The 24,347-nt window shown below is 35.1% G+C and overlaps 1 protein-coding gene across 7 annotated transcripts in view; it reads right to left on the bottom strand.

Annotated features, from left to right (window-relative positions):
• Positions 1-1,596: 1,596 nt before the first annotated feature.
• The window catches only part of drn (zinc finger AN1-type doctor no), a 112,516-nt gene continuing 89,765 nt past the window's right edge, over positions 1,597-24,347 (bottom strand). For 6 of the 7 annotated variants that reach the window (XM_090381504.1, XM_090381500.1, XM_090381499.1 and 3 more), the window contains 3 exons: positions 12,496-12,614; positions 6,987-7,146; positions 1,597-3,728 (listed from right to left, as the gene is read on the bottom strand). In XM_090381504.1, the coding sequence (XP_090237630.1) occupies positions 3,580-3,728; positions 6,987-7,146; positions 12,496-12,614 (428 nt within the window). In that variant the 3' untranslated portion in view covers positions 1,597-3,579. Of the gene's footprint in view, positions 3,729-6,986; positions 7,147-12,495; positions 12,615-20,518; positions 20,693-24,347 lie in introns of those variants that run through there. The other variant, XM_090381505.1, reaches the window with a different exon arrangement.

The following is a 24,347-nucleotide window of genomic DNA, read 5'->3' as shown; positions in this document are numbered from 1 at the left end:
AATCATGGAAATCTGCTGTTGGGGAAGGATTCCTGTATTTTTGGTAAACGTTGATAGGATAGTACGTGTTTAAAAACAGCTGCCCGGTTTCAGATTTTTAAATGTATAGCAGATTCATCTATTCGGGTGATGCTGTATAATTCAGAAAGGTGTGGCAACTTAGAATTATGGATAAGAGTAGAGTATTTGTCTCTAAGTTGAATATAAAACCCAAACCTTAGGGCCATAGTACTTGGCACCCAACTCTTCAGTGATATCAGTCTCTCCATAATTGAAATCAAATGCATATAATATGTATGACCTCTGAAAGAAATTGAAGTATACAAAAACCAGAAGGTGCCTCCATATTTTAAGTTTTCTAATTCTGATAAGGAATTAGGAAAAAAATAATTTTACTCCGTAAGAGAGTAAAAGAATAATGTTATGAAATGACAATACAACAGGACTTCAACCAGAAAATCTTATTCTTCAAAATAGCAAATAAAACTGGGGAGAGATCCTCTGTGCATGATTCAACTTATAGTTAATTAAAATTTAAGAAATTTTATTTGCATAGAAGCCCACTCTGGGTAGCCTCACTTGACAGACTTGAAAGGATAGTACAACAATCTCATATCCCTGAAACACATCAAGTGGGGATGTCTATATAAACACTATACATAGAGCTCTACTGCCTTGGTTTTTATTGAAAATCGGCAATGTGCATAGGTCAATTAACTGCAATGGGCAATCTTCAAAATATTTGTCTTAGTTCATAAAAATAGGCAAATTTATTCACAATCCAAGATCCACATGAAAAAAATTGTATGTACATTTCAAATCAGGAATTGTTGCACTATCCTTTCAAGTCTTTCTGTTGACGTCACCCAGAGTGGGCCTCTGCAGTCTTCCTGGATGGTAGTGTATTTTTTTTTTTTTTTTTTTTTTTTGTAGTTGTTGGCGCATCGGCTTCTGTGGCCGCACCTCCCAAGGTTTTTTTGCAGTACTTTGATCCAAGCCCACGACCTTTGGGTTGCCAGGGGTAGTGTACTGTTATGCTTCTTTTTCATGGTAACATCACTAGACATTGTATGTGGTAAGCTATTACCACAAATTGACATACCAGCATTGTGGTATCTGCACATGTGCCTAGTTTGAGTCTTGTTTATCCAGGATAGTGAAATGTACTATAAAAACAGGGGACCATCTTCCCAGGTGAACCTATAACATATTTGGTGTAAATGTCATAAAGGAAGTGTTTCAAGTTAACTAAATTTTGAACTTAGTAATTAAGGTGAAACAAAAAACTTGCTCATTGTTATTGCAATGCTAATCATTTTGTTTTAAGTTCTGTTGACAATCCCTTTAAGGTTACTGACATACAGCAGATTTAGGCTGTAATAAACTAATGAAATAAAATACCAAATTATATCATATATTGGGAAATTACAATATCAAATTAAGCATATCCCTAGATAAATTATGCTAATTATTCTACTTGTCAGTAGCCTCATTTCTTTTCAGATTTTTTATTTAACCTTTATGAAATAGATCCCATTAAAAAAAAATAAAGGTGGAATTTAAGGTGTATAGTAATTATATAAGAAATAGAACATAGGAGTAGTTTAAACTTTATTGTTTTGTACAAGAGAAATATACATACTGTGCACAGTTACCACCCACTGAAATATAGACCAGATGAAAATGGTCTATTAGCAAAGCAGATGAATGCAAGACTGCAAAACTTTCAAGATGCAGTACTTACGTTGACTTTCATAAATACTTTAACTGATCACTACATGTGCACAGGATAATGAAGTTGAGAAGCATATGGAAATGCTCTGCCTGCTTAACTAGTCTTGCATTCTCTTAGCTTAACTTATAAGTGGTACACAGCAATTTAAAACTTAGAGGTACTCGAGCACCCATACTTTTCAGGTTGATACTTCTGCTTCAAGTTTTAGTCCATTTATAACAGGTGAATTAAACATTAATTACTGGAACATAATGCAAAAGTACCAACAAAATTAAAAGCATCATGCAATAGCATAAAAATTTCTTTGATTTGCAAGAAACCTTTTATAGCTCTATATTAACATGAAATTTAAGAATAGGAGTATTTAAATTTTTCCCTTCTATAATAACACTGTCAGTAAATAAGATTTCTTTAATGATGTCAGAGAAAGAGAAAACCTTAGACTCTTGGTTATGAGCTAAGAGGACTTTAAGAGATTCAGAAATCTAACTATGTCCTTGCCATACACATTTGACATTTGCAAGGCAAAAATAAAGCAGCAGTAGTAGTAGCAGCATTAATTGGATTTTTTTGTCCCTCCCAGAATAACTATATCTATTCTGCTTGGGGAGTTATTTATTGGGGGTAGGGAAAAAAAATTTTTTTTTTTTTTTTTTCCTTCTCTTCAGTTTCTGCAGGACAAGTTACTTTCCTTTGTAATGTTCAAATGATCAGGCAATATCTGCTGAAGGAACTGGACAGGTGGACAGCCTTCAAAGATACAAACAATTTTCATCCTCTGGTCTTCATATAATAACTTCTGCCTTCATATAAGTAATTAGAATGAGAAAGCACACAAACTAAACTTAGTACACAATATGCATCTTCAAACATACACAACTGCAACAAGGTTCTTCAAGCTTCTCACTAGTACACTTAGGTACTGAATATACTGAGAAGTATTCATTTTACACAACAGAAACCGTTTCAATAATTTAAAATATTTCCAACTCTAAATTTTACATTGTGGCAAAATATGCATTTTAAAAGAAAAATCAAGGCAAAATTGTTATAATTTAATAGCCTATAAAATCAATTCTGGAAAGTCCTACATTTAGCATAAAGTTTAAGGCCATAATGATTTTTTTTTTCTTCATTCAAACATTTACAAGTTACATAGTAATAATACAACTTTATTCTAATCATTCGTCTGCACTAGATACAAAACAGTATCTCAAAACACCCAATTAACACTTCTCAATTAAGCTTTAGTTCTATGCTAGAGAACAGCAGAGAATTTAAGCTAAAAGCCCACAGTGCAGAGTAGATTTCACTAATATCTAACATGGCATACAATGTATAAACAGTCTCTTGTGAACAACCTATTGCTTTTACACATTTTAGCATTAACTTCTGGAGGTTGTTCAACAGCAAAAAATCTTTGATGCAATCACTTAAGAACACTTCACAATTTGAAACACTTCAATTCTGACACTAGAACTCCACTACTGAACTCAGACCTGTACATGTAAAATTTTTAGGTAAAATTTTCAGGTTAGAAAATAGTTTGAGAAACTTTTCTTCCTACATTACTTCTGTCAATGTACTGTGCATAGGTATTTGTTTACAAGCTGCTGAAGGGGAAAAAAAGTACTATGTTAGAAAAAGTGTTCATTTATTTTGGTTAACTAAATGAAGACAAGTCACATTCAATGGCTGACTATCTGCAACATACAGAACAGAAAAAATTCTATACTTATATCTTAAAATACAGTTCTTAGGTCTCCTTCATCTGGATGAATTTGAACACTAATAAAGGTATCAGAAATTAAAAACACTCCCCCTTCCCCTAGAACATATTTGTTTCATATCTTCTGAATCTTTTCCCCAACAACTAGAGGATTATTTTTCCTAATCTCTTGGGCACCCAGTTCCTTATAATCAAATGTGCAGTTATGCTCATTGGAATATCTGTGCAAACTGCAAAATAATCCCCCACAGCGACAAGGGAATCCTATTAAAACACAAAAAGAGAATAATTGCCATTAATTTAACTTCAAACAGCTGTGCTGCCTTAACTATTTCAATATTTATTTTATTATTTCTAAAAAGTATGGTTGATTTAAATTCAGTCCAAAACTTTAGTGCATATTACTAAAAAAAATGCTAGTCATAGGGACAAATGAAATATAAAATTTAATTTATGTTATTACAATTTAACTCCCATACATTATGTTCTTATCTGAACAGCAAAAGATAACAAACACACACACACACACACACACACACACACACACACACACACACACACACACACACACACACACACACCCACCAAGGAATTGTTTAATTATCAGAACTGATATTCTGAATAGAAGAGAGCTTTGACAATACTAATCTGCTTACATATAACAATATCCCTATTCACCAAACAGATGGAATAAACCTGATTGTTGCTTCACTTTTTTGGGTTTACTGTGTGCCTTATACAACCAAGACTCCAGAAATGAAACTTAAAATCAACTTTACTTAACTAAATTGAAGTTAATGGTGTTAGGAAATACTGGAATAGGCAACAGCAACTGCCAGAATTCACTACATCACATTAATTTTTATTTGTGAATTAAGTTAGTAGTTAGTAGCTGGGTTTATTAGGGAAGCTAGGAATTCATGATTTTTAAAGCTATATCCATAACACTTAGTATTTAATCTTTTGCTGGCTAACACTTGTTTGGTGGATGATACAGTGTTACCTCAAAAAAATTTGGGAATTCATCATCCTTTTGGCACAACGCAACGAATCCGTTAAGATGCCGTGTTATTGCTTTAGCTCCAGCTGTTATTGATATGAGCTTAAACAGTGGTAATTAATTATTTCAATAAAAGTTTTGAATGCGTTAAATATATCAAGACCTAGTTCTTTCTTTTAATGAAACCATACCCAGCAGTTCTTCTCTAGACGCATAATCATCAAAAACAGCAATTGAGCTGTATCACTGACATCTGTAGCCATCCAGTTGTAAAGAAAAGGACACACAATTATCAATAGGAGTATGCAATTGTTCGCTCACATTTTTACTCATTTTTTTTCAATGGGTCGCATCACAGTATTTCAAGATAATTGCAGATCTTGAAGAGCACTTTTAAATTTCATTTTTGTTCTTAAAATAATCAAAAAGAGAATCTGTTATTTCTAAATAATGAGTCTTTGATGAATTGACCATCAGAAAATGGTTTGCATTTTTTTCCAAGAAGATGACTCACTTTAAATGATACTACAGTTACTGCTTTAGATTGTAAATTAGGTGTCATGAAGAATTTTGTTGCGCAAATAATCTGGATTTAAATTCTAATTTTATTTTTTCTAAAGGTCACTATTCGGCAAAAATCTGATTGGTATTTACCATTGAGTGCGTTAAAGTGCCTTTCTAAATTTCCCTTTTTTTGGGTATAGTCACGGAAGCATTGCAAATCAAATAACATTTTTCATTTATTATTACAAAATGTATTCTACTTCCCACTCTTGATGAAAATGATAAGTTTTACTCTTTTTCGTTGTATTTGTTTTAAATCAAAGAGTATTAAATTAACATAAAGTACTGCCCAGTTATTAATATTAAGTAAGCTAAATAAGAATCTGACACATACGCATGCTCTCAACAACATATCTGAGTCAATTTTCACTAGACAAGAGTAGTCATGTGGTTCAATGGATTTTAATAAGCATATGCAGTGGGGCACATAATAATAACAACAACATTTAGATTTTGACTAATCTATTTATTATTATTACTATTTAGCCATATGGTGCAACAGATCTTTTTATATATATTTTTTTAAAATTCGTCGTGATCGACAAAAATTAAAACCGTGATTGACTTGTTGGCCACCCCTGGACTAGGCAAAGACAGTAGCAAATTTAAAATTGATTTTGACAAGGAGACAATATCTCCAAAGTTGTTTACTGCTGCCCTTGAGGAAGCTTTCAGAAGATTAGACTGGTCACAGAAAGGAGTCAATGTGAATGGAGAGTACCTAAATTCTCCATGGATGGGTCATAGCATATGATGCAAAGAGGCATCTAATGACATGTCATTTGCACTGTGTGATGGAATTCAAACTACACAAAATTCTGTACTTTATAGAATATACATTTTTGCGGTACTTTCAATGTAACCTTTCTGCTGCATACTGTAAGTTAGCACAATGTTTTGGGTTGAAATGGAACAGATCCAAGATTTCCATATGTGTATCTAGAAGATTTTAAATATTAACAGTTTAAAGACTAAGGATTTATAGATGTACTTAAAAATGATAAAATATATTTTTAACCCAGCATATGGCTAGGTATTGAAGTTGCACTACAGGAGACAAATTTCAACCTTAAGTTTTGAGATGAGATAAAAAGTATTTAACATTTTGAATTGTGCTTATACTAATGCTTGATCTTTCATCAACAAATCGAAATATTTATTATTTGTAATTTTTTAATAATAATAATTCAACTTTTTAAAATACTGTTTTTTGGCCAGTAGAAATACTTGTTAGTTTTAATGAAATAAAGTTTATTAATAAACTAAAATAATTTACCTCTATTCTTTTCAAAGTTCATGTGACATATGGCTACACATGTGCAGTTTTTCCTGTAGACCTGGACTGCCATAGTCCAGATCTGCAGGATAAAAATCACTAATAAAACTACTATAAAAAAATAATAAATTTGATTTTCAGTGTTCTTACTGACAACTGTTTTTAAAACTGAGTTTAAAAATCGTGGTTCAGATCTGCAGGGGGAACCATTCATGTGTGGCTACCTATTTACTGCATTAGAAAATTAGATATTTGTATAATAATAATAATAAAAAACAAAAAGATCCTTTTTAATGTAAAAATTCAAACATAAAACAAATTTGTAACTCAGCATTGTGACAAAAGAACATGTTCCACTACCATTGAACTACATATGCAGCAAGCCACAATGGGGGTAACAAAGGGTTTAGCAGTCTCACAGGAGATCAGTTTATACAAAGTGAAAAATAATATAAATTAGTCCCAACTGCAGCAAATACAAGACTAAATACACTAATAGGAAGGTACACAAAATAACTACTAATACCCAACTAACGAGTTGCCAACAAATATTTCCCAGCTGGTCCTGTGAGGAGATAGGATGCCACTTCTGGGTTAACAAAAATTGCTAACTTTAAGAATGTTTCATAACAGCACGTGTGTACGCGCACATATGCACTTTCCCCTCCCAACCCCTGCTTACCAGTTAATCCAACCTTTTTTCGGCACATGTTGCATCTATTTTTCTTTTTCTTATCCTTCTGTTGTGGATCATCATCTTGACTGGCTAAATCTGATCCCATACTGTCATTTGAACATGGTGCACTGGTATCAGCTTCTGAACTATCTTGGCTAGTAGTGCTCTAAAGAATATAAAATGAAAATTAGATACAAAGCATGCCAAATGCTCACTATTTTGTGCAGTGTTGTTTGCCTTTAGGCAAACAGCACTACACCAAGCAGTGAGAGTTACAACATTTCCCTCTATCTTAATATAAAACTGAGCTGTTTAATCCCAAAAAGGTTTTTGTTTATCTTTGCTTAGGATGAGGTGAATTCACAAAATCATTGAAATTATTTATAATTAGTGTTGCTGCTTAATTTTTTTAAAAGCTCCTCTAGAACAGTGGTTCCCAAACACTGGAAAGTGACAGTTTAATCCAGTATTTACCCAGGAAACTGCACAAGCAGGACCGTACTATCTGTTGTTGTTCCTATGTAGATGGTAGATGTTATTTTACTATCTATTTCGGCTATACTGCATGTGTGTAAACGTACTATCACTTGAATGATTTTTTTTTTTTTTTTTTTTTTTTCAATCTTTGAATACATTATAGAGCATAAATTTAATTCATACCTGCTATTTTACATAAGGTATGGATAACTTGTTAAAGAAATCTTAAGAAAATTCTCTCAAGATGACACTGCTTTACTAGAGAGTTCTGCAAATGAAATTAATATAAATCCAAGCAAAAATGAGAAAAATGTTCTTCTACAGTGAATGAATTATTTAGAATATGTTATTAGTAATGTGATTCTTGTACTGCTACTACTGGAACATGCAGCAGCCTGGAAAGCAAGGTATTGGGGATTTCAAGGCTTGTTTGGGTCCTCATGGAATAAAAAACATGGATTCGATTAAGGTTACTAAGGGTAAAAAATAGGTTCATGTATACTTCTGTGTACACTACTGCTAGGAGCATAATAAATAAATTTGACAAATTCTCTAAATACTTGTCAAGTCATGAAATGTAGACATTGTGAAGATATGGGAATCAACAGAAAGGAAAAACAAGACAAGGATGGAGAGGAATTATGCTCTTAATGAAGATGAGAGTAAGTGTGCTCTATACATAATAACTGTCATGAGTATGACTAAACTCTACAGATATATGGAATGCTCCAGTAAATGTCTTATAATGGGGAACTAACTTTCCAGATTGGAACTTGTGGATTGGTTACTTACACACCAGTAAGATGTCTGTAGATTTACCAGATGACTGTTTTCTACTCCAGCCTGTTAGAGAGGCAATGAGATCAAGAACAAGCTGGTGTAGACAATACTCTTAATCTGATATTATTGGCAATGATCTTCATGCATTGAGAATCTGCAAATAAAAGAATCACTATGTGGTAGTGATCAGAGCATATTGATGTGGGATTAACCTAAAGATGTGAACTACTGTCCAGAGCAGAGGGAAGGGCTATTCCTTTCATAAAGGTGACTACAGTGATCTCACAGTTTTAAGTTCTATGGAGTGGGACCAACTGAAGGTACCAAAAGTAAATTCCAAATGGGAAACATTCATGGAAGTAACTAAAAACAAACAGGCTTTTTCTTCCAAACAAGAGTGCTCAAGGCTTAGACCTAAATATATGTCAAATTAACTGTTAGACTCATGTGGCAGAGAAGAAAAATGGTTTCAGGGAAGTCTATAGTAGATATAAATTAGTTTGCAATCAAGTCACAGAGGATGTTAGAAAAGCTAAGACAGATTACAAGATTCTTTGGAAGAGAATGAAAAAAAAAAAAAAAAAAAAAAACTTTACTAATGTAAACACTAGAATGATGGGGATGGATCACATTTTCCCTCTAAATATGAATGGTTCAACTGATGATGATTCTGCTCAGTTTTTTTGCTGACAAACTGAATATATATTCTGCACCTACATTCACACAAGGAATTTTTTTTAGGGATAGGAATGTCAGAAGTGTATCAACTTCTAAGACTAAGAGGGAGCCAAACAATTGTGATAACTGAGAGGAAACTAGAAGAGAAATTGTTGAAGCTAAACATAAAAAAAGCAACTGTGGTAGACAAGATCTGTCCAATTATATTAAAAGAGGCAGCAAAAGAGGTAAGCAAACCTTTAGCTATAAATATGAAAGCATCCTTGGATTCATGGGAGACCCCTATGGACTGGAAATATGTGAATGTATCCCCAATTCAGCAAAGGATGATGTGAATAATTACAGATCTGTTGTAGGAAAAATAATGGAATCACTAGTTAAAGAAGTAATGCAGGACCATCTAGACAGGAGTACAGTTATATTGCAGTCAGATCATGAATTTGTTAAGGGGCAATTTTGTCTGATGAATCTGATTGGATACTATGACACAGTAAAACAAAGGAAATGGATGCAAAAATTTGACATCCTATACAGTTCAGGAACCCTTTTGATACAGCTGCACATAAAACACTACTATACATATTGGAGCAGTGCAGTATTAAAGGAAAGTTACTGCCATGGATAAAGGGATGGTTGAGTGGGAGAAGATTCCAATATCAATGGACACTGCTGTTCTTGGACTAATGTGTAGTTCTCCATTGTTCCAGTGCTGGTCCATTGTTGTTTTCTATATTTATTAATGATACTGATGAAGGCACATCAGTATCATTAATCGAGCCCAAGATTGGCTAACGACAGTAATCAGAGTAAACTACTGCAACAAGATTTGGAAAAATTAAGCATTACAGATGAGCTGAGAAGTGGCAAATCAACTTTAACATTGAGAAATGCAAGGTACTGCATATAGATTGGAGTAATTCCAGACCCAGTGTATCCAAAAATGAAACACTTGGAAAGAATGAAAGAGATCTGGGACTAATTGTGCTGCATATCAAATGAAGTTTTCTGAGCAAGTGCAGAGAGACTCCCAGGGCCACTCATGTTTTGTTAATGATATACAGGAATTTTTCCAGAGATAATGAGGTGATTATTCCATTGTATAAGGCAATAATGATTAGCTGCATCTTGAGTATGGCGTACAGGTCAGGACGCGTCATTTTAGGAAGGATGTGGATCTGTTGTAATGGGTGCGGAGAAGAGCAATAAGATTAGTGATGGGAACAAAAGGGTGTTCTTACCAGGAAAGGCTTTACTTCTGCAAATTGCAGCATCTGGAGACTAAGCACTTGTGAGATCTGACTGTGGTATTAAGGGGACAAATTTAAAATGGAGGATTGTTGCAGGATAGATGTGCAAGAAAACTTGTTCAAACTTAACAAGTTTGAGCTTCTGCAGACTGCTCAGGACCAAGATATCGACGAGGAATATCACAACTTTCTGAAAGTGAAGCCCAAGAAACCTATAGGTAAAAAGAAATCCAAAGAAGAAAAAAAATCAGTCAAGAAACACTTGTCATGATGAACCAAAGACGACAAATGAAGAGCAAGAAAAACACTGACAGGGAGAAAATTGAGCAAACTAAGTTATGCAAAGCCATTAGAAAGAGACTGAGAGGACATAAGAAAAGTTAACACAAGAAAAGTAGAACAAGCATTATGGGAGAAACAAAGTATTTAAATCAGAGCCATGAGGAGTAATACAGAAAGACAAATGATACTGAAAAATAGTGATGGTGTACTTATGAATAACAGAGAAGGCATAATTCAAATAGCAGAAAACTACTATAAAGAGTTATACAAGGAGCGAGGGAATGATGCCAGCAGTTCCCCACTGATTGCAAGATGGACCACAAATTAGTAACACATACAACATACCTAATATCCTTTATGATGAGGTAGAACATGCATTGAAGAAAATGAAGAATCAGAAAGCCCCGGGGGAAGATGAAGTTACTGTAGATTTGTTAAAATTGGGAGGAAGGATGACGAAAAACTGGCAAGAATCTTCACAAAATGCATTAGATGCCTAAGGAGTGGAATAATGCAATCATAGTTTTGCTGCATAAGAAAGGAGATAAATCAGAAATTGAAATTATAGACCAATTAGCTTGTTATCCCACATCTACAAGTTGTTCACAAGGATCATTACTAACAGATTAGAAAGAATACTTGATGAGAATCAACTGAAAGAGCAAGCTGGCTTTCTGACAGGATTCTCAATCATGGATCACCTTCACATAATGTCACAGCTAATGGAGAAAGCAAATGAATATAAAACACCATTATGCCTGGCATTTGTGGGTTATGAAAAGGCATTTGACTCCATACAGCATAAGGCAATGTTTCGGGCACTGGAAAGACAAGGCATAGATACCCCATATATTATGATTTTGAAGAAAATTTATGAGAATGCTACCTCCTTTACTAGACAGAGATAGTAGTAAATTTAAAATTGAGAAAGGAGTTCGACAAGGAGACACTATCTCCAAAGTTCTTTACTGCTGCCCTTGAGGAAGCTTTCAGAAGATTAGACTGGTCGCAGAAAGGAGTCAATGTGAATGGAGAGTACCTAAACCATTTACAGATGGCATTGTGGTCATAAGCCACGATCCCAAAGAATTAGAGTTAATCCTTAATCAGTTATGCAGAGTTAGTAAGGATTTTGGACTAAAGATGAATATGGCTAAAACAAAAGTAATGGAGAACAAGTATACCACAGAAAGGGATAATGATTGAAGAAGTAATTGAAAAGGTGGAGTCATACTTATCTGGGACAAGTCAGCTGTAATAATGATAAGTGGATGGAAGTCAAGAGAAGAATAAATTTTGGATGGATAGCATTTAGGAAATAGTCACATACTTAGGAGCTATATCTCAATTTGTGTGAAACGTAAAATACAACAGTGGAGATGGGCAGATGAAATTCATGAGTTTGTGGGTAATAAATGGATGGCCACTGCACAAAACAGAAGGAACTGGAAAGCCTTCATCCTGCAGTGGATTGAAAATGGCTGATGATGATATGTGCAAGTTGCAGCCAACAGGTTGTTTGATAAATTCAAGGAAGAACTGGACAAACTATCAGAACTGCAATTTTTTTTTTTTTTGCTATAAAATTGAGGAAGGATTTATATCACATTGATATAAGTAACTGCTCTTAATTAATCATGTTTGTGATTTGAACATGAAACGAAAGGAAAAAACCTGTTTTGCAAGTTTGTCTTGATCAAAATGTGCAATGACTGGAAATATGATGGACTGGCAGCTAAGGTATAAGAAATGTCTCTGAATAGAAGATTTTTGGTTGATTAAGAAGAACCAAATATCCTTACGTGCCACTTTTTTCAACTATGTTGTTACATTGAGGTTTGAAAATGTAAGAAAATAAGAATCATTTTCATTGCTACCTGTTTTGTCTACCTACTATTTTGTTTTAATTCTGAAAATTCCTTTATCTTACCAAAGCAATATTTTACAGCTTTTATAGTACTGAGTGGTAGAAAAATTGTGTGTTTGGTAGTACATTAAAAAATGCTTGGGAACCTCTCTTCTAGAATAATGTACTCTTAAGAAATACATACTTCTTTATCTGCTTCTTGGCTAGTTGAGGGCACAGCAGCAGGAACTGTTGGGGATGCAGTAGTTAGCGCATCATTTGCTGGGGTTACCTGTGATGTACTTTCTGTACCATTTCCACATGCTGAATAGACAAATGGATAAGAAAATTATGCCACACATCGTAGTTATTCCTTCTACAATCTAAATTAATGCAAAACTAAAGTAAAACTCATTTAGAAATATTTTTTCATGTTTCAGTAAACTAATTACACTGTGAATAGCTTTTAAGTCAGATCTAGGGCATTTCCTTTGAAGAGCCCAATCCATCTAACCACAAGAAATGCCAAAAAACCATGTTCCAACCTCTGTTTTCACCACTTTGATAATAATTTCATGCATGGCCAGAAAAAGTAAATTGTATACACTCTTCACTTGAGCAAGCTGTTAATACTACAATATAGTAAAATGTTGCAAAGAAAAAAAGTTGTATACAACTGGGAAAGTCAAATTTACAATAATTGCAAACAGATTAATCCTCCAATGGGTACAACCACTCCATCATAGTAAAAAGGTGCTTTCCATCTTCTACCAAAATGAAGTTAAAAAAAAAAAAAAAAATTTATAACCTTTTATTGATAATAAAACTCAATTGTTCACCTAACTACATTTTCAATCTATTATGAATAGATTGAAACCCATAAAATAAAACCCATATGACATGCACATTTTTTCATATTTGAACTCTCCTTTTTGGGCATGACAATTAGCATACATAAGGCGCACACTGCTAAGAATAGCAGATTGCAGCAATTCAAAGCCTTAAAAACCTCAATCAGATCACTTCACAGGTGCCTAGACTTCAGATGCTGCAATTTGCAGAAGTGAAGCCTTTCTTGGCAAGAGCATCCTTTTGTTCCCTCACCAATTTCTTTGTCTTTTTCTGCACCTGTTCCAGCAAATCTATATTCTTCCTAAAGTAAGGCCTCCAGACCTGTATGCAGTACCCAAGGTGTGGCATAAACCAGTCTTGTACAATGGGGCAATCACTTCCTTACCCCTGCTAGCAAAATTCCTGTATATCATTTGACAAAACCACATGAACTGTCCTGGCAGTCTGTCTGCACTTCTCAGAGAACTTGATACATGACTGCACAAGTACCCCCCAAGTCTTTTTCATTTTCCACTACTCTGAGTGTGGTATCACCCAACTGATCCATTATGGAATTACTGCTACCATATGCAGTACATTGCACTTGCACTTCAATTGCCATTTCTCAGTCCAACTTCCTAATTTTTTCTAGATTTTGTTGCAGCAGCATGCCTTCATTACTGTTATTAACCACCCTGCCAACCTTTGTATCATATGCAAACTTGGGCATTAAGCCTGATATATCCTCACCAATATCATTAACAAATACACCAGTGACTCCATTATTTTACCTGGAACAGAAGTTAAGCCAACAGATCTGTAATTACCACGTCACCCTTTGATCCCACCTTGTGAATTGGGGATACATTCTCATCTCCACTCCACAGGATACTCCACTGAATCCAAAAGATGCTTTAATATTTATGGTTAAGGGGTTTGTTTACCTCCTTCACTGCCATCCTTAATACGAGGGGTATTCAAAAAATAAATTACACCTGCCATCATCTCTTGGTATATTACTCAACAAATGTAGTGCCTGCGCAGAATGGAGTTCATATCGTGCATCCACTGGTAGGTGAAGTTTCGTTGACGTAATGGTAACAGTTCTGTAGGAGCAAGCATTCATAATGGCACATCAGCTAGAATGTTACTCCAAGTTCGAGGTACAGGGAACAGTACGATTTTTATAAGTGAAATGTGAATGTATGGGGAAAAGGCAATGTCACGTCAAGCCATAGTGAAGTGGTACCAGCAGTTTGAAAGTGGTCGCACAGAACTGACGGATGCTGATCGAAAAGGAAGGCCATCAACGTTGACCACTGCAGACGACGTGATGCAGGCTGATGAAATGATTCGCAATAACTGATGATTGACAATCGCAGAAATGGCAACGGAGTTGGATATTTCGATAGTTAGTGTTCATTCCATTGTCCGTGAACATCTTGATCATCGTAAATTGTGTGCGCACAATGGGTTCCTCATTCACTGACAGACTAACACAAAGGTTAACCAACGTTTTGTCTTCTCTAGCCTCCCTTCAACGCTATTCTGTGGAAGGCCATGACTTCTTACGCTGTATCATCACTGGCGATGAAACGTGGGTGCACCATTTCACCCTAGAAACGAAGAGAGGGTCAATGGAATGGAGACAACATCAGCTGTGCAGAAGAAATTCAAAGTTGCACCATCAGCAGGAAAGATCATGGAAACTGAAGTTGTTTACACGGAATTTATGACAAAAGACAACAATTAATGATGCCTCATACTACCAAACATTATGGTCTTTGCAAACAGCCATAAAAAACAAGAGGCCTGGAAATTTAAGCAAAGGTGTTTTCATTCAGGACAACACCACACAACATGGTATGGGAGGTATGGCAACATCCACCGTACAGTCTCGATCTTTTGCCTTTACTATCACATATTCGGCAAGCTGAAAGAAGATCTAGGGGGATAACGATTTGCAAATGATGAGCAGGTGCAAACAGCAGTTCGACAGTGGCTGAATGACCAAGGAGTGGATTTCTATCATCAGGGAATTGAACATTTAGTCGCAAGTTCCGAGAAGTGTTTACACCAACTCTGTGATTATGTGGAAAAGTAGTGCAAGGTATGTGGCTTTCTATTGCATAATGTTACATACCTCAATAAATGTCTCTTGGGCTACAATGGCCAAGTAACTTATTTTTTGAATTACCCTCTTATAACTAAATAGATTCTATCTGCCTCACCTCAGATCCTTTTTCTTTTATGTTTAACTTAGATTTCTCTTCCACTTTCCTCTCAGGTATCAAAATCATTTCACTTCCTGTTAGTTTTATGAACTTCTGGCATCCCCCTCACTAAAGAATTCATCATATGTGAATGCAGATGCAAAATACTCATTCAGTCTGTCAGCATCTTGAGCAGGATCATCAATAGTTAAACCATCAACATCAAGTAGACAAATTTGATTTAACCCTTTCCTCTACTGTTAATATAAATTTGACCTGCACAAGCAGCTTCAGCTCAAACATCCAAAACCAATTCCTTATATAATGATCTAAAGATAATTCTCCAATGGGGCAAAGATTACTTAGTTACTTATCATTATAAAAAAAACTCAGTTTTGTCTTATATCTAACAAAAAGGAGTCTGTTGCTTCTATACTTATCTTCGATGACACTAAGATCACATCTCTATAAGGGGGTTACCCTGACTTCTAATCTCTCTCTCAGCACATTATGAACACTGCTTCCTCTGCATATAAAAAATGGGTTTCTCTTTTGCTCTTGGCATTACTTTTTTCTAAAAAAAAGTCTCACTTTTTACAAATCTCAAATCCATCCTACCATGGAATATTGCTCCCACATCTGGCATGGTGCACCCAAACCTCTCTCAGGCTTTGACTATTCAAAAGAAGGCGGTCATGTTAATTAATTACAAAGATCCACTATCTCATAGAGATAGTTTCTGCTGCATGTTTTTCTATAGATACTTCACAGGCATTGCTCTTCTGAATTGGCTTCCATAATTTCCACTCTTCCAAACCAGTCTGAATACACACTGCAACCAGTCAGAATCCTTTTACTAACAAAAACTTCAAACTAGCAGAACCAATTTCTTCCCCATTTTCCCCTTTAACTTCTGCTTTCTGAAACAAACACCTTTATCATATGCATTTTCTGAAAATTACAATCCATAGAAATTCAAGTGTCAAGAATTATCTTCTTGCTGTTGTTGTTTTGATTTTTAGGAGCATTAGCAACTAAGGCCATATTGCTCCGGGATATGCAGTGGTCATTCCCTGACCTTTCCGCATCCTCCATATTTGGTGGTGACAGGCTCGAACCCCGGTCTAATCAAGAAGCGTGTGCTACGCACTGCTGCTCCTTCCCACCTGGCTACGGAGGCGCCCTACCTTCTTGCCTTCTCAAACTTCAACCTATGCATGGTACTAGGTGCTAATACTTTTCATGTTTGGGATTTTCATTAAAAAAAAAAAAATGTTATTTGGGATTTGTACAGAATACCCATTTAGAAAGAAAAAAAAAAAATTTTCTTAGAGCACAGGAAGCATTTGTGTGCTTATGTCAAGATTAGAATTCTGGGTGATCCCACAGATCATACAATCTTATCTAGAAATCTGAATGTATTTGAAGTTCAGTGCAGTGTTATTCCTTACAAAAATATTTGTAAGAAATAACAGGACGTAGTTTTGGGATTGAATTTAACCAAATTTTCTTTACTGCACCAGAGAATTACCTGGAAATCAGCATTTAAGGAGTTGGTGGTGGATATTTGAGAAGCTGCAGTTGTTTTTGCAGGGCAAGGTTTCTCAAACTGAAAAGTCTAATGTAGTGTACTATCATCAGTAAAACTGAATAAGATTTCCATTCAGTGGAAGAATTGAATTTTGAGGGGACCAGGGGATTAGCTGAGAAATTACAAGGTAGTCATCTACCATTACTTGCAGCAATTGGTCAGGGTGAAAGCTAGTTAGTTACCCATTTGTGATAAACAAATTGCAATCCATACGATTGGAGCTTGTTTAAAAGACCTTTATGTCAAACAAATCAAAAGCCTTTGGAAATATCAAGAGCAACTGCTTGAATTTCAAACCTATCCTTTAAGTTTGTCCAAAGATGAGTAATACAAGCCAATATACCTCCACTGGGCTGACACTGGATAAATCCATACTGGCAATCACTGATCAGATGGAAGTTTAAGATACTGGAATAGTTGGTGGTTGAGAGATTTCTCCATTAATTTGTAAAGACTAGAAGTAATTACAATTGAACAATAATTAGAAGAAACAGGATTTTTTTTTCTCCCTTTAATTATCCTTTAGGAACTGGCAGGATGTGTGCAAATTACCATGCAATAGGAACAAGTTAGTAATGCAGTGTGTTACATTTCAGGCACATCAGATTTTTACTTCTGAAGTAAAGTGTATTTTTTCTTTTTACAAATTAGTTATTAATTGTCAAATAACATGAGTTGTTTTACTTACCACATATACCTCCCAACATAATATTCACTACAGATTTTGTACACTGAGTAAATATTATGGTGGGATAATGTTTGCTGGTGATTATACAGTATAATTAACAGCACATGAAATCTAACATGTACTTCAGGTTCTGTGACTTAATAAATTAAACAATCATAGTATACTATCAATGTATTCATAATGCACTTATTTCTTCCTGGTTTTAGTAACAATTGAAATATATAACGAAGTTACTGCTGTGATTAATATAATAAGCAAATATACTAATAATTCTTGCTTTAGTAAACTGATAACCAAAAACATGAGCAAAAAGTAATGGTTATGTGTGTATCAAGAAACAGTTTCTGCACATGGCAACAAATATAAATCCAGTTTTCAGATTGTCTGATATGTATAGAAAAAAAATAATAATAATAAATAAATAAAAATAATGATAATAAATAAATAAAAATAATAATAATTCCCAGATTTCTATTTTGATTTTAATGAAAATTGGATGGCTTGATATTTCTAAAGGAGCTAAATATAAATTTTCATGAAATCCATTAACTGCAATATACAACTGGGAATAGTTATTACATGTGGATGGACAGACATAATATAGTGAAGACAGACACTTCATGCATATCAAAAACATCAGTGGAATAAAAAAAAAAAATATAGACAGAACTAAAGAGGTGCAAGCTCAGGAACACAGGCTATGAAAAGAAATTAAGTAATACTATTAAGTCCTGGAGCTTTCTTGGTATCAATGCTTTTCTGAATTTATACAAGTGTGATAATTAGGGCTCTACCCGAGAGTCTAAAATGTTGATGGCATTAATATCATCCCACTTCTATATCAATCAAGTGGAGTGAATTTTGGCAAGTCCAGCATTGTGATAACCAAATCCTCTGCTTGCATCTTCATGATAGTGGGACTGTTAGTAGCCCTAGTTTACCCTCATGAAATGTCAGAAACACCACCTGATATACTGTAGGTGACTACCCAGTGCAGTATCACCACTTTGCTTATTGGAGGCCAGTGGTGAAATCTGTTTAGTCTCCAGAGAACTAAAGCAACTCCCCCCTGGTTATAATGGGGAATGGCAATATCCAACTCTTTTCCATTGAGAGTATAGCTTTTAAACTGTTTTTACAGGCTACAAGCTAGAAAGTCTACAGGACTGAACTCTGCCCAGCAAGAATGTCACTGTTCCTGCCTAGGCTATCCACAGTACTCTAAGGAAGAAAGCAACTTGTCCAGTTTTGCCCTGTATTTAATTGATTTATTATAAACAGAATAAGTGAAAACTTATTTATAATGAAATACAAGTAATAAAAAAATCCAAGCAATTCTACTGATTTAATTATTATAATACCTTTCAGATCTGCAGACAGATTGTATTTGATAGTAATATCACAAATGATAATGAGTATTCCTGGCTGAACACCAGTGAGTAAACAGAAATTACAGCAGTGCATATACAGGATGCACTGTTAAGGGCCAAGTCAAGCTGTGTATATCCTTGCTATGTGTATGCCATATTAATTTTCTTTTATTCATCTTCTACTTTACTGAATGCATCACAAATAGTCAAATAGAAATAACTTATCTCAAAAAGATCTAAACCTCCCAAAATTCCCTCATTCATATCACAAATATACATGGTTTCAGTTCCAATCTTAATGAGGTCTTTTTCCATTTACAGTCTGCTGTGCTATACTTACTTTTTTTCTAGGAATTTTAATTATCAGTTACTTCAGCAACCACTCGATCTCAGTTGTCCTAATTATTTGCCCCAATTCAAAAATAGGAGATTCCACATTAGGATTTTTTGCTTAAAATCTCTTTACCTTATTCTGTCAAATCCATCTGTTGCCTTTACTGTTCTCCCAACTCTTCAAATCTCTCTGAACTTTTGACTTTTTTTTTTTTGAAACTTTCTCCAATGTAATTTTTCTAACAGTGAGGCAATTTTCTTAGTGACTTATTTTAGTTAGTTGTCAGAAATACTGAGGCTTCACAACTCAGTAATCCACTCTCTCAGCCTTCTATTTGGCATTACAAGAATGTAAAATGATCTGCATGATTTCTGTTCCTCTTTTTGCTGTATTTAACAAAACTGATAATGCTTAAATCAATTTACTAAAGCTTAGGCCCCAGGCACAAAGTGTTTTGTGACTGAATGATTTCTGCAAGCTTTCCAAAAGCAAACTGTAGTTTTTTTATGTTCCTCTCCTTAAGAAATCTTTTTATTTAATAGCAACTCTTATTCCAAAGGTTGAGAGCAAGAAAGGAAAGTCATCTTTCTTCATTTTATAACTCCTGCTAATCTTTGCTTGGTCACTCCATGAACTACTCCTGCCTCCCCATGGCAGGGTCCGTAACCTTGGCAGAAAAGTTCATCTGAAAAGGGCTAAAAGGAAATAACACAGATCATGAAGGAAGTTATCCATTGCTTGAGCCTTGAGGTTCATCTTCAAGGATAAACAAAACTGAATTTGACTGATCCCATCCCAAGAGACAAAGAAAGGATCCAAAAAGGAACCAACCACTGTTTCTAATAATATATTCCTAAATAAGTCAACCAATAGGTATACTTTCTCCATTTCTTATTCAGAAATTTCTTTAAAATGCTGCTGGATACCTAAAATGGTGAAAAGACTCCGCTCTAGAGATTTACTCGTAGACACCATGAACTATAGACATGGAGGCCCTACTTAGAATACCAAACTTTGCAGGTATTTCAGCCACAGTTCTCCACATGCCACCCTAAATACCTCTAAAGGAGTCCTGTCTGAATAGGACAATGTTTCTGAAGAGGAATTAGTCCAAGAGCTACAAGAACAGAAAGTTGTACAGGCAAAGAGAATTAAAATCAAGAAAGACTGTGATCTTGTACCTACACAGTGTTATACTGACCTCTACACCAACTCTCCCAACTACAGTTAAAGCTGGATAAGTCAAGTGCCAAAAATTTGGCCATTCTCAATAGTGTGCAGAGGTGACTCAGTGTGCCCCAAATGTGGATCCAAGGAACACACACCGACAGACTGCACAGCTGAAACACTTGTATGTCCAAACTGTAACGGTAACCATCCAGCTTACTCGAAAGTCTGTGAAACCTGGAAAACAGGAAAGAAAATACAAAAGTATAAAATAGAACACAAAGTGATTTACCAAGAAGCAAGGAAACAGGTTTTACTCATTGTACCCAAATACACAGCTAATATGCAAATATGCAGCTGAAACACAAAAATATATACTGGAAGGAATTCAAACTGAAGTATCCATACCAACAGCCACATCCATTTCCAACTGGGCTTGGGCTGTTCTGGCAAGTCAGCAGCAGTCACTTAAAGAACATGTCAGACCAAGCAAATAATACCCCAGTCACAGTACCACCAAATACTACTCCATCTCATTCGGATACTGAGAATCTGAAAAACCCTAACCCATAAGACTAACTGCAAAGGAAATCGATGACACCAAGAGCAATGATGAAAGCATACTAGAAATACATGCTGAGGAAGATATAGATATTGCAAGACCCACATTTCCGAGAAAAGAGAAACTAAAATTGGAATGCTATATAAACAGATTAAGCCCTAAAAACAGAAACATTTTCTACTTCTAAAGCTAAATAATGGATCAGTTGATTCAATGGAACCGTGGAGGTTTACGTAGAAATATTGATAATATTCATAATTTGATAAAACAGCACCATCCAGTAGGCATGTATCTACAAGAAACAATTTCTCTCCACAAGTGACACTTTCAATTAGAAACTATACAGGCATGACAGGATCACTACCCATAGTTCACATGGTGGCATAGCTATATTGGTTGCCAATAAAATCCCTTCCAGACATATTCCACTACAAACTCCTTTTAGAAGTAGTTGCAGTATACCTTGCCCTTGGAATAACGCTAACTCGTGGTCAATATATATTTCACCAAATCAGACATGCTCACCAAATGAACAAAATGATCTTATCCTACACTCTTCATCTCCTTTCCATGCAATGGGAGATTTTAATGTGCACCTCTTACAGGGATCGTTAAAGAGATAGACAACGATGGATGCATAACAGAGTAGTTTCTTGTAAAGCATAATCTCACACTGCTTAACATAGGCTCAACCTTGGCCATAGACCAGTTTATATGGTAACCCACAATTATTTCCAGACTTCAAATGGATAGCTTCAGACAACCCATTAAATAGTGACCATTTTCCTATAATGTGTAAGCTCTGAGAAATGGAGAAATTTACCAGTTAGTGGCAGAGTTAAATGGAAATTCTCTAAAGCTGGAATGAATATGCATCCAGCATCAATCCATGTATGTTGTCATTAAACACATTACAGATGTCAGAAGCTGCACTACTACCATACCACAAACTTCTAACAAAATTTGCAAACACATTAATTGCTGGCGTAATTCCACATGTAATGCTACTAAGAGAAAAAAAAAGAACAAGGCATGGAACCAGTTTCAAAAGAAACCAACCACTGCCAATCTCAAAAGCTACAAAAAACTTTAAAGCTCATGCCCACTGTCCTTGCAAGGACATGCATTGGGTATACCCATCTAACTCACCTTCACTTGTTGACAAGTGAGGATTCACCTCACTATCCTCATTGACATGGGTTTTGAATAAGATTTTTCTTAATATTAAACTGTCTTTCAAAACAAATTTATATCAAATCTTATAGTGCATGATTAAAATTTATATTAAACCTTAAACAAGCACATAGGTACGCATGTTTTTTTTTAAGGCCATATAAAATAGTGCCCGTGAGAGCACCAATATAGTTTTTAAAACCTGAAGAGGAGATTTTGCCTGTAGACCTGGAGCTATAAGATTGACTTAAAGCCCCAAAGAAGGTTTTCTGGAATTCAGATCCAGAAGTTAATGAAATTGAATCAGCAATATAAATAGAAGTTATTGAAACAAAAAAAAAAGTTATTTTTGGATTTTCAGTTTAATTTTTAATATAATTTTCTATATTAAAATTTTACCCCATAAGGTAATCAAGTCAGAATAAGAAAAATTAATATTTAAAGCATTTATGAAGTATAGTTTGGTATAACCAGCAGCAGACATACTTAAAATGTTTTAAATATTTATACTTAAATAAAAAGTTATTTTTCAAAATTCCATAAAGAAACTCACTTCACAAAGCCTACACACTAGTGCATGCAAGTATTGTTTCATGTGCATTAACATGAAAGTTTGGTATAGACACACACAGTCCCCGACTTATGTAATTTTTTTTCACTTTGTTTTCTTAGGATTGTAAAATTTAAAATAGTAAAAAAAAAAAAGCAATCAATAATGATGAACATTTAATGCACAATTGCACAAGTGAGATACGGAGTAACAAGTTTATGAAGCTTAAAAAAATAGGAATGAAGAAAAGATTCTGAAAAATTTTTTTATGACTGAAGATTTCAGTTAAGGGGACACACATTTCACCTAATAATGTAAAAACCTACACAGAATTCCAGCTATCGGTATTAACATTACCATAGGCATACGATGCAAGAAAGCAAGCTTATGAAGATTTAGGAAAATTTGCACATCTATTCTACAACTATCTTTTCTCAATTTGAAACTGTGCCCCCTCAGGTTCTTTGAGCAAGAGGAAGAATCCCATCAGCATTCAGCTTGCTCAATCCATTCAAGGCCTTATACACCTCAATCAGATCACCTCGCAGGTGCCTACTATACATGTGCTGCAATTTGCAGAACTTACGCCTTTCTTGGTAAGAGCATCCCTTTGTTCCCCTCACCAATCTTGTTGCCCTTCTTTGTACTCTTTCTAGCGACTCTACATCCTTCCTAAAATGAGACCTCCAGATCTGTACACAGTTCTCTAGGTGTGGCCTGACCATTGCCTTGTATAATGGGATAATCACCTCTCTGTCCCTGCTAGCAAAATTCCTATATATCATTGCCAAGACTCCATGACCTGCCCTGTTCAGCAAACTTCATATTTGACTGCATAATTACCCCCAGGTCTTTTTCACTTTCCACTTCCCCAAGTGTAGTACCACACAGTTGGTACGTTTCTCTTCAGTTATTGCTACCCATATGCAGTACTTTGCATCTGTCAATGTTAAACTTCAGTTGCCACTTCTCAGCCCATTTTCCCAACTTCTAGATCCAGTTGGAGTAGCATACTGTCTTTAACAACCCTGCCAACTTTTGTATCATCTGCAAACTTGGACATTAAACCTGATATGCCTTCATCAATATCATTAATAAATATACAAAACAATGTGCCCAACGCCAAACCCTGGGAAATTCCACTAATAAACATTTGTCCACGAAGAGCAGTGTCCACTGATTACCACTCTGTCATCTCCAACTAAAACATCCCTTTATCCATTGTAGAAACTTACCCTTAATGCCATACCTCTCCAATTTGTACAGCAGCCTTCCATGTGCAACAGTATCAAAAGCTTTCCTGAAATCCAAGTATATGATATCAAAATTATTTTTGGCATTCAGTTCCTTTGTGACCACATCATAGTATCCAATCAAATTGGTTAGACAAGACCTTTAACAAACCCATGCTGTGTCTTAATATTACTGCAGTCTTTGTCTAGATGATCCTACAATGCTTTAACCAGTGATTCTATTATTTTCCCCAGAACACAAGTTAAACTAACAGGTCTGTAGTTAGTTGTCACCTTTTGAACCCCCTTTGTGAATTGGCAATACATTTGCACACTTCCAGTCCAT

This window comes from Mastigoproctus giganteus, chromosome 9, assembly GCF_048544385.1.
Source record: "Mastigoproctus giganteus isolate SK-2022 chromosome 9, ASM4854438v1, whole genome shotgun sequence".
Taxonomy (NCBI): domain Eukaryota; kingdom Metazoa; phylum Arthropoda; class Arachnida; order Uropygi; family Thelyphonidae; genus Mastigoproctus; species Mastigoproctus giganteus.
This window is presented reverse-complemented; position numbering and strand designations above follow the sequence as displayed.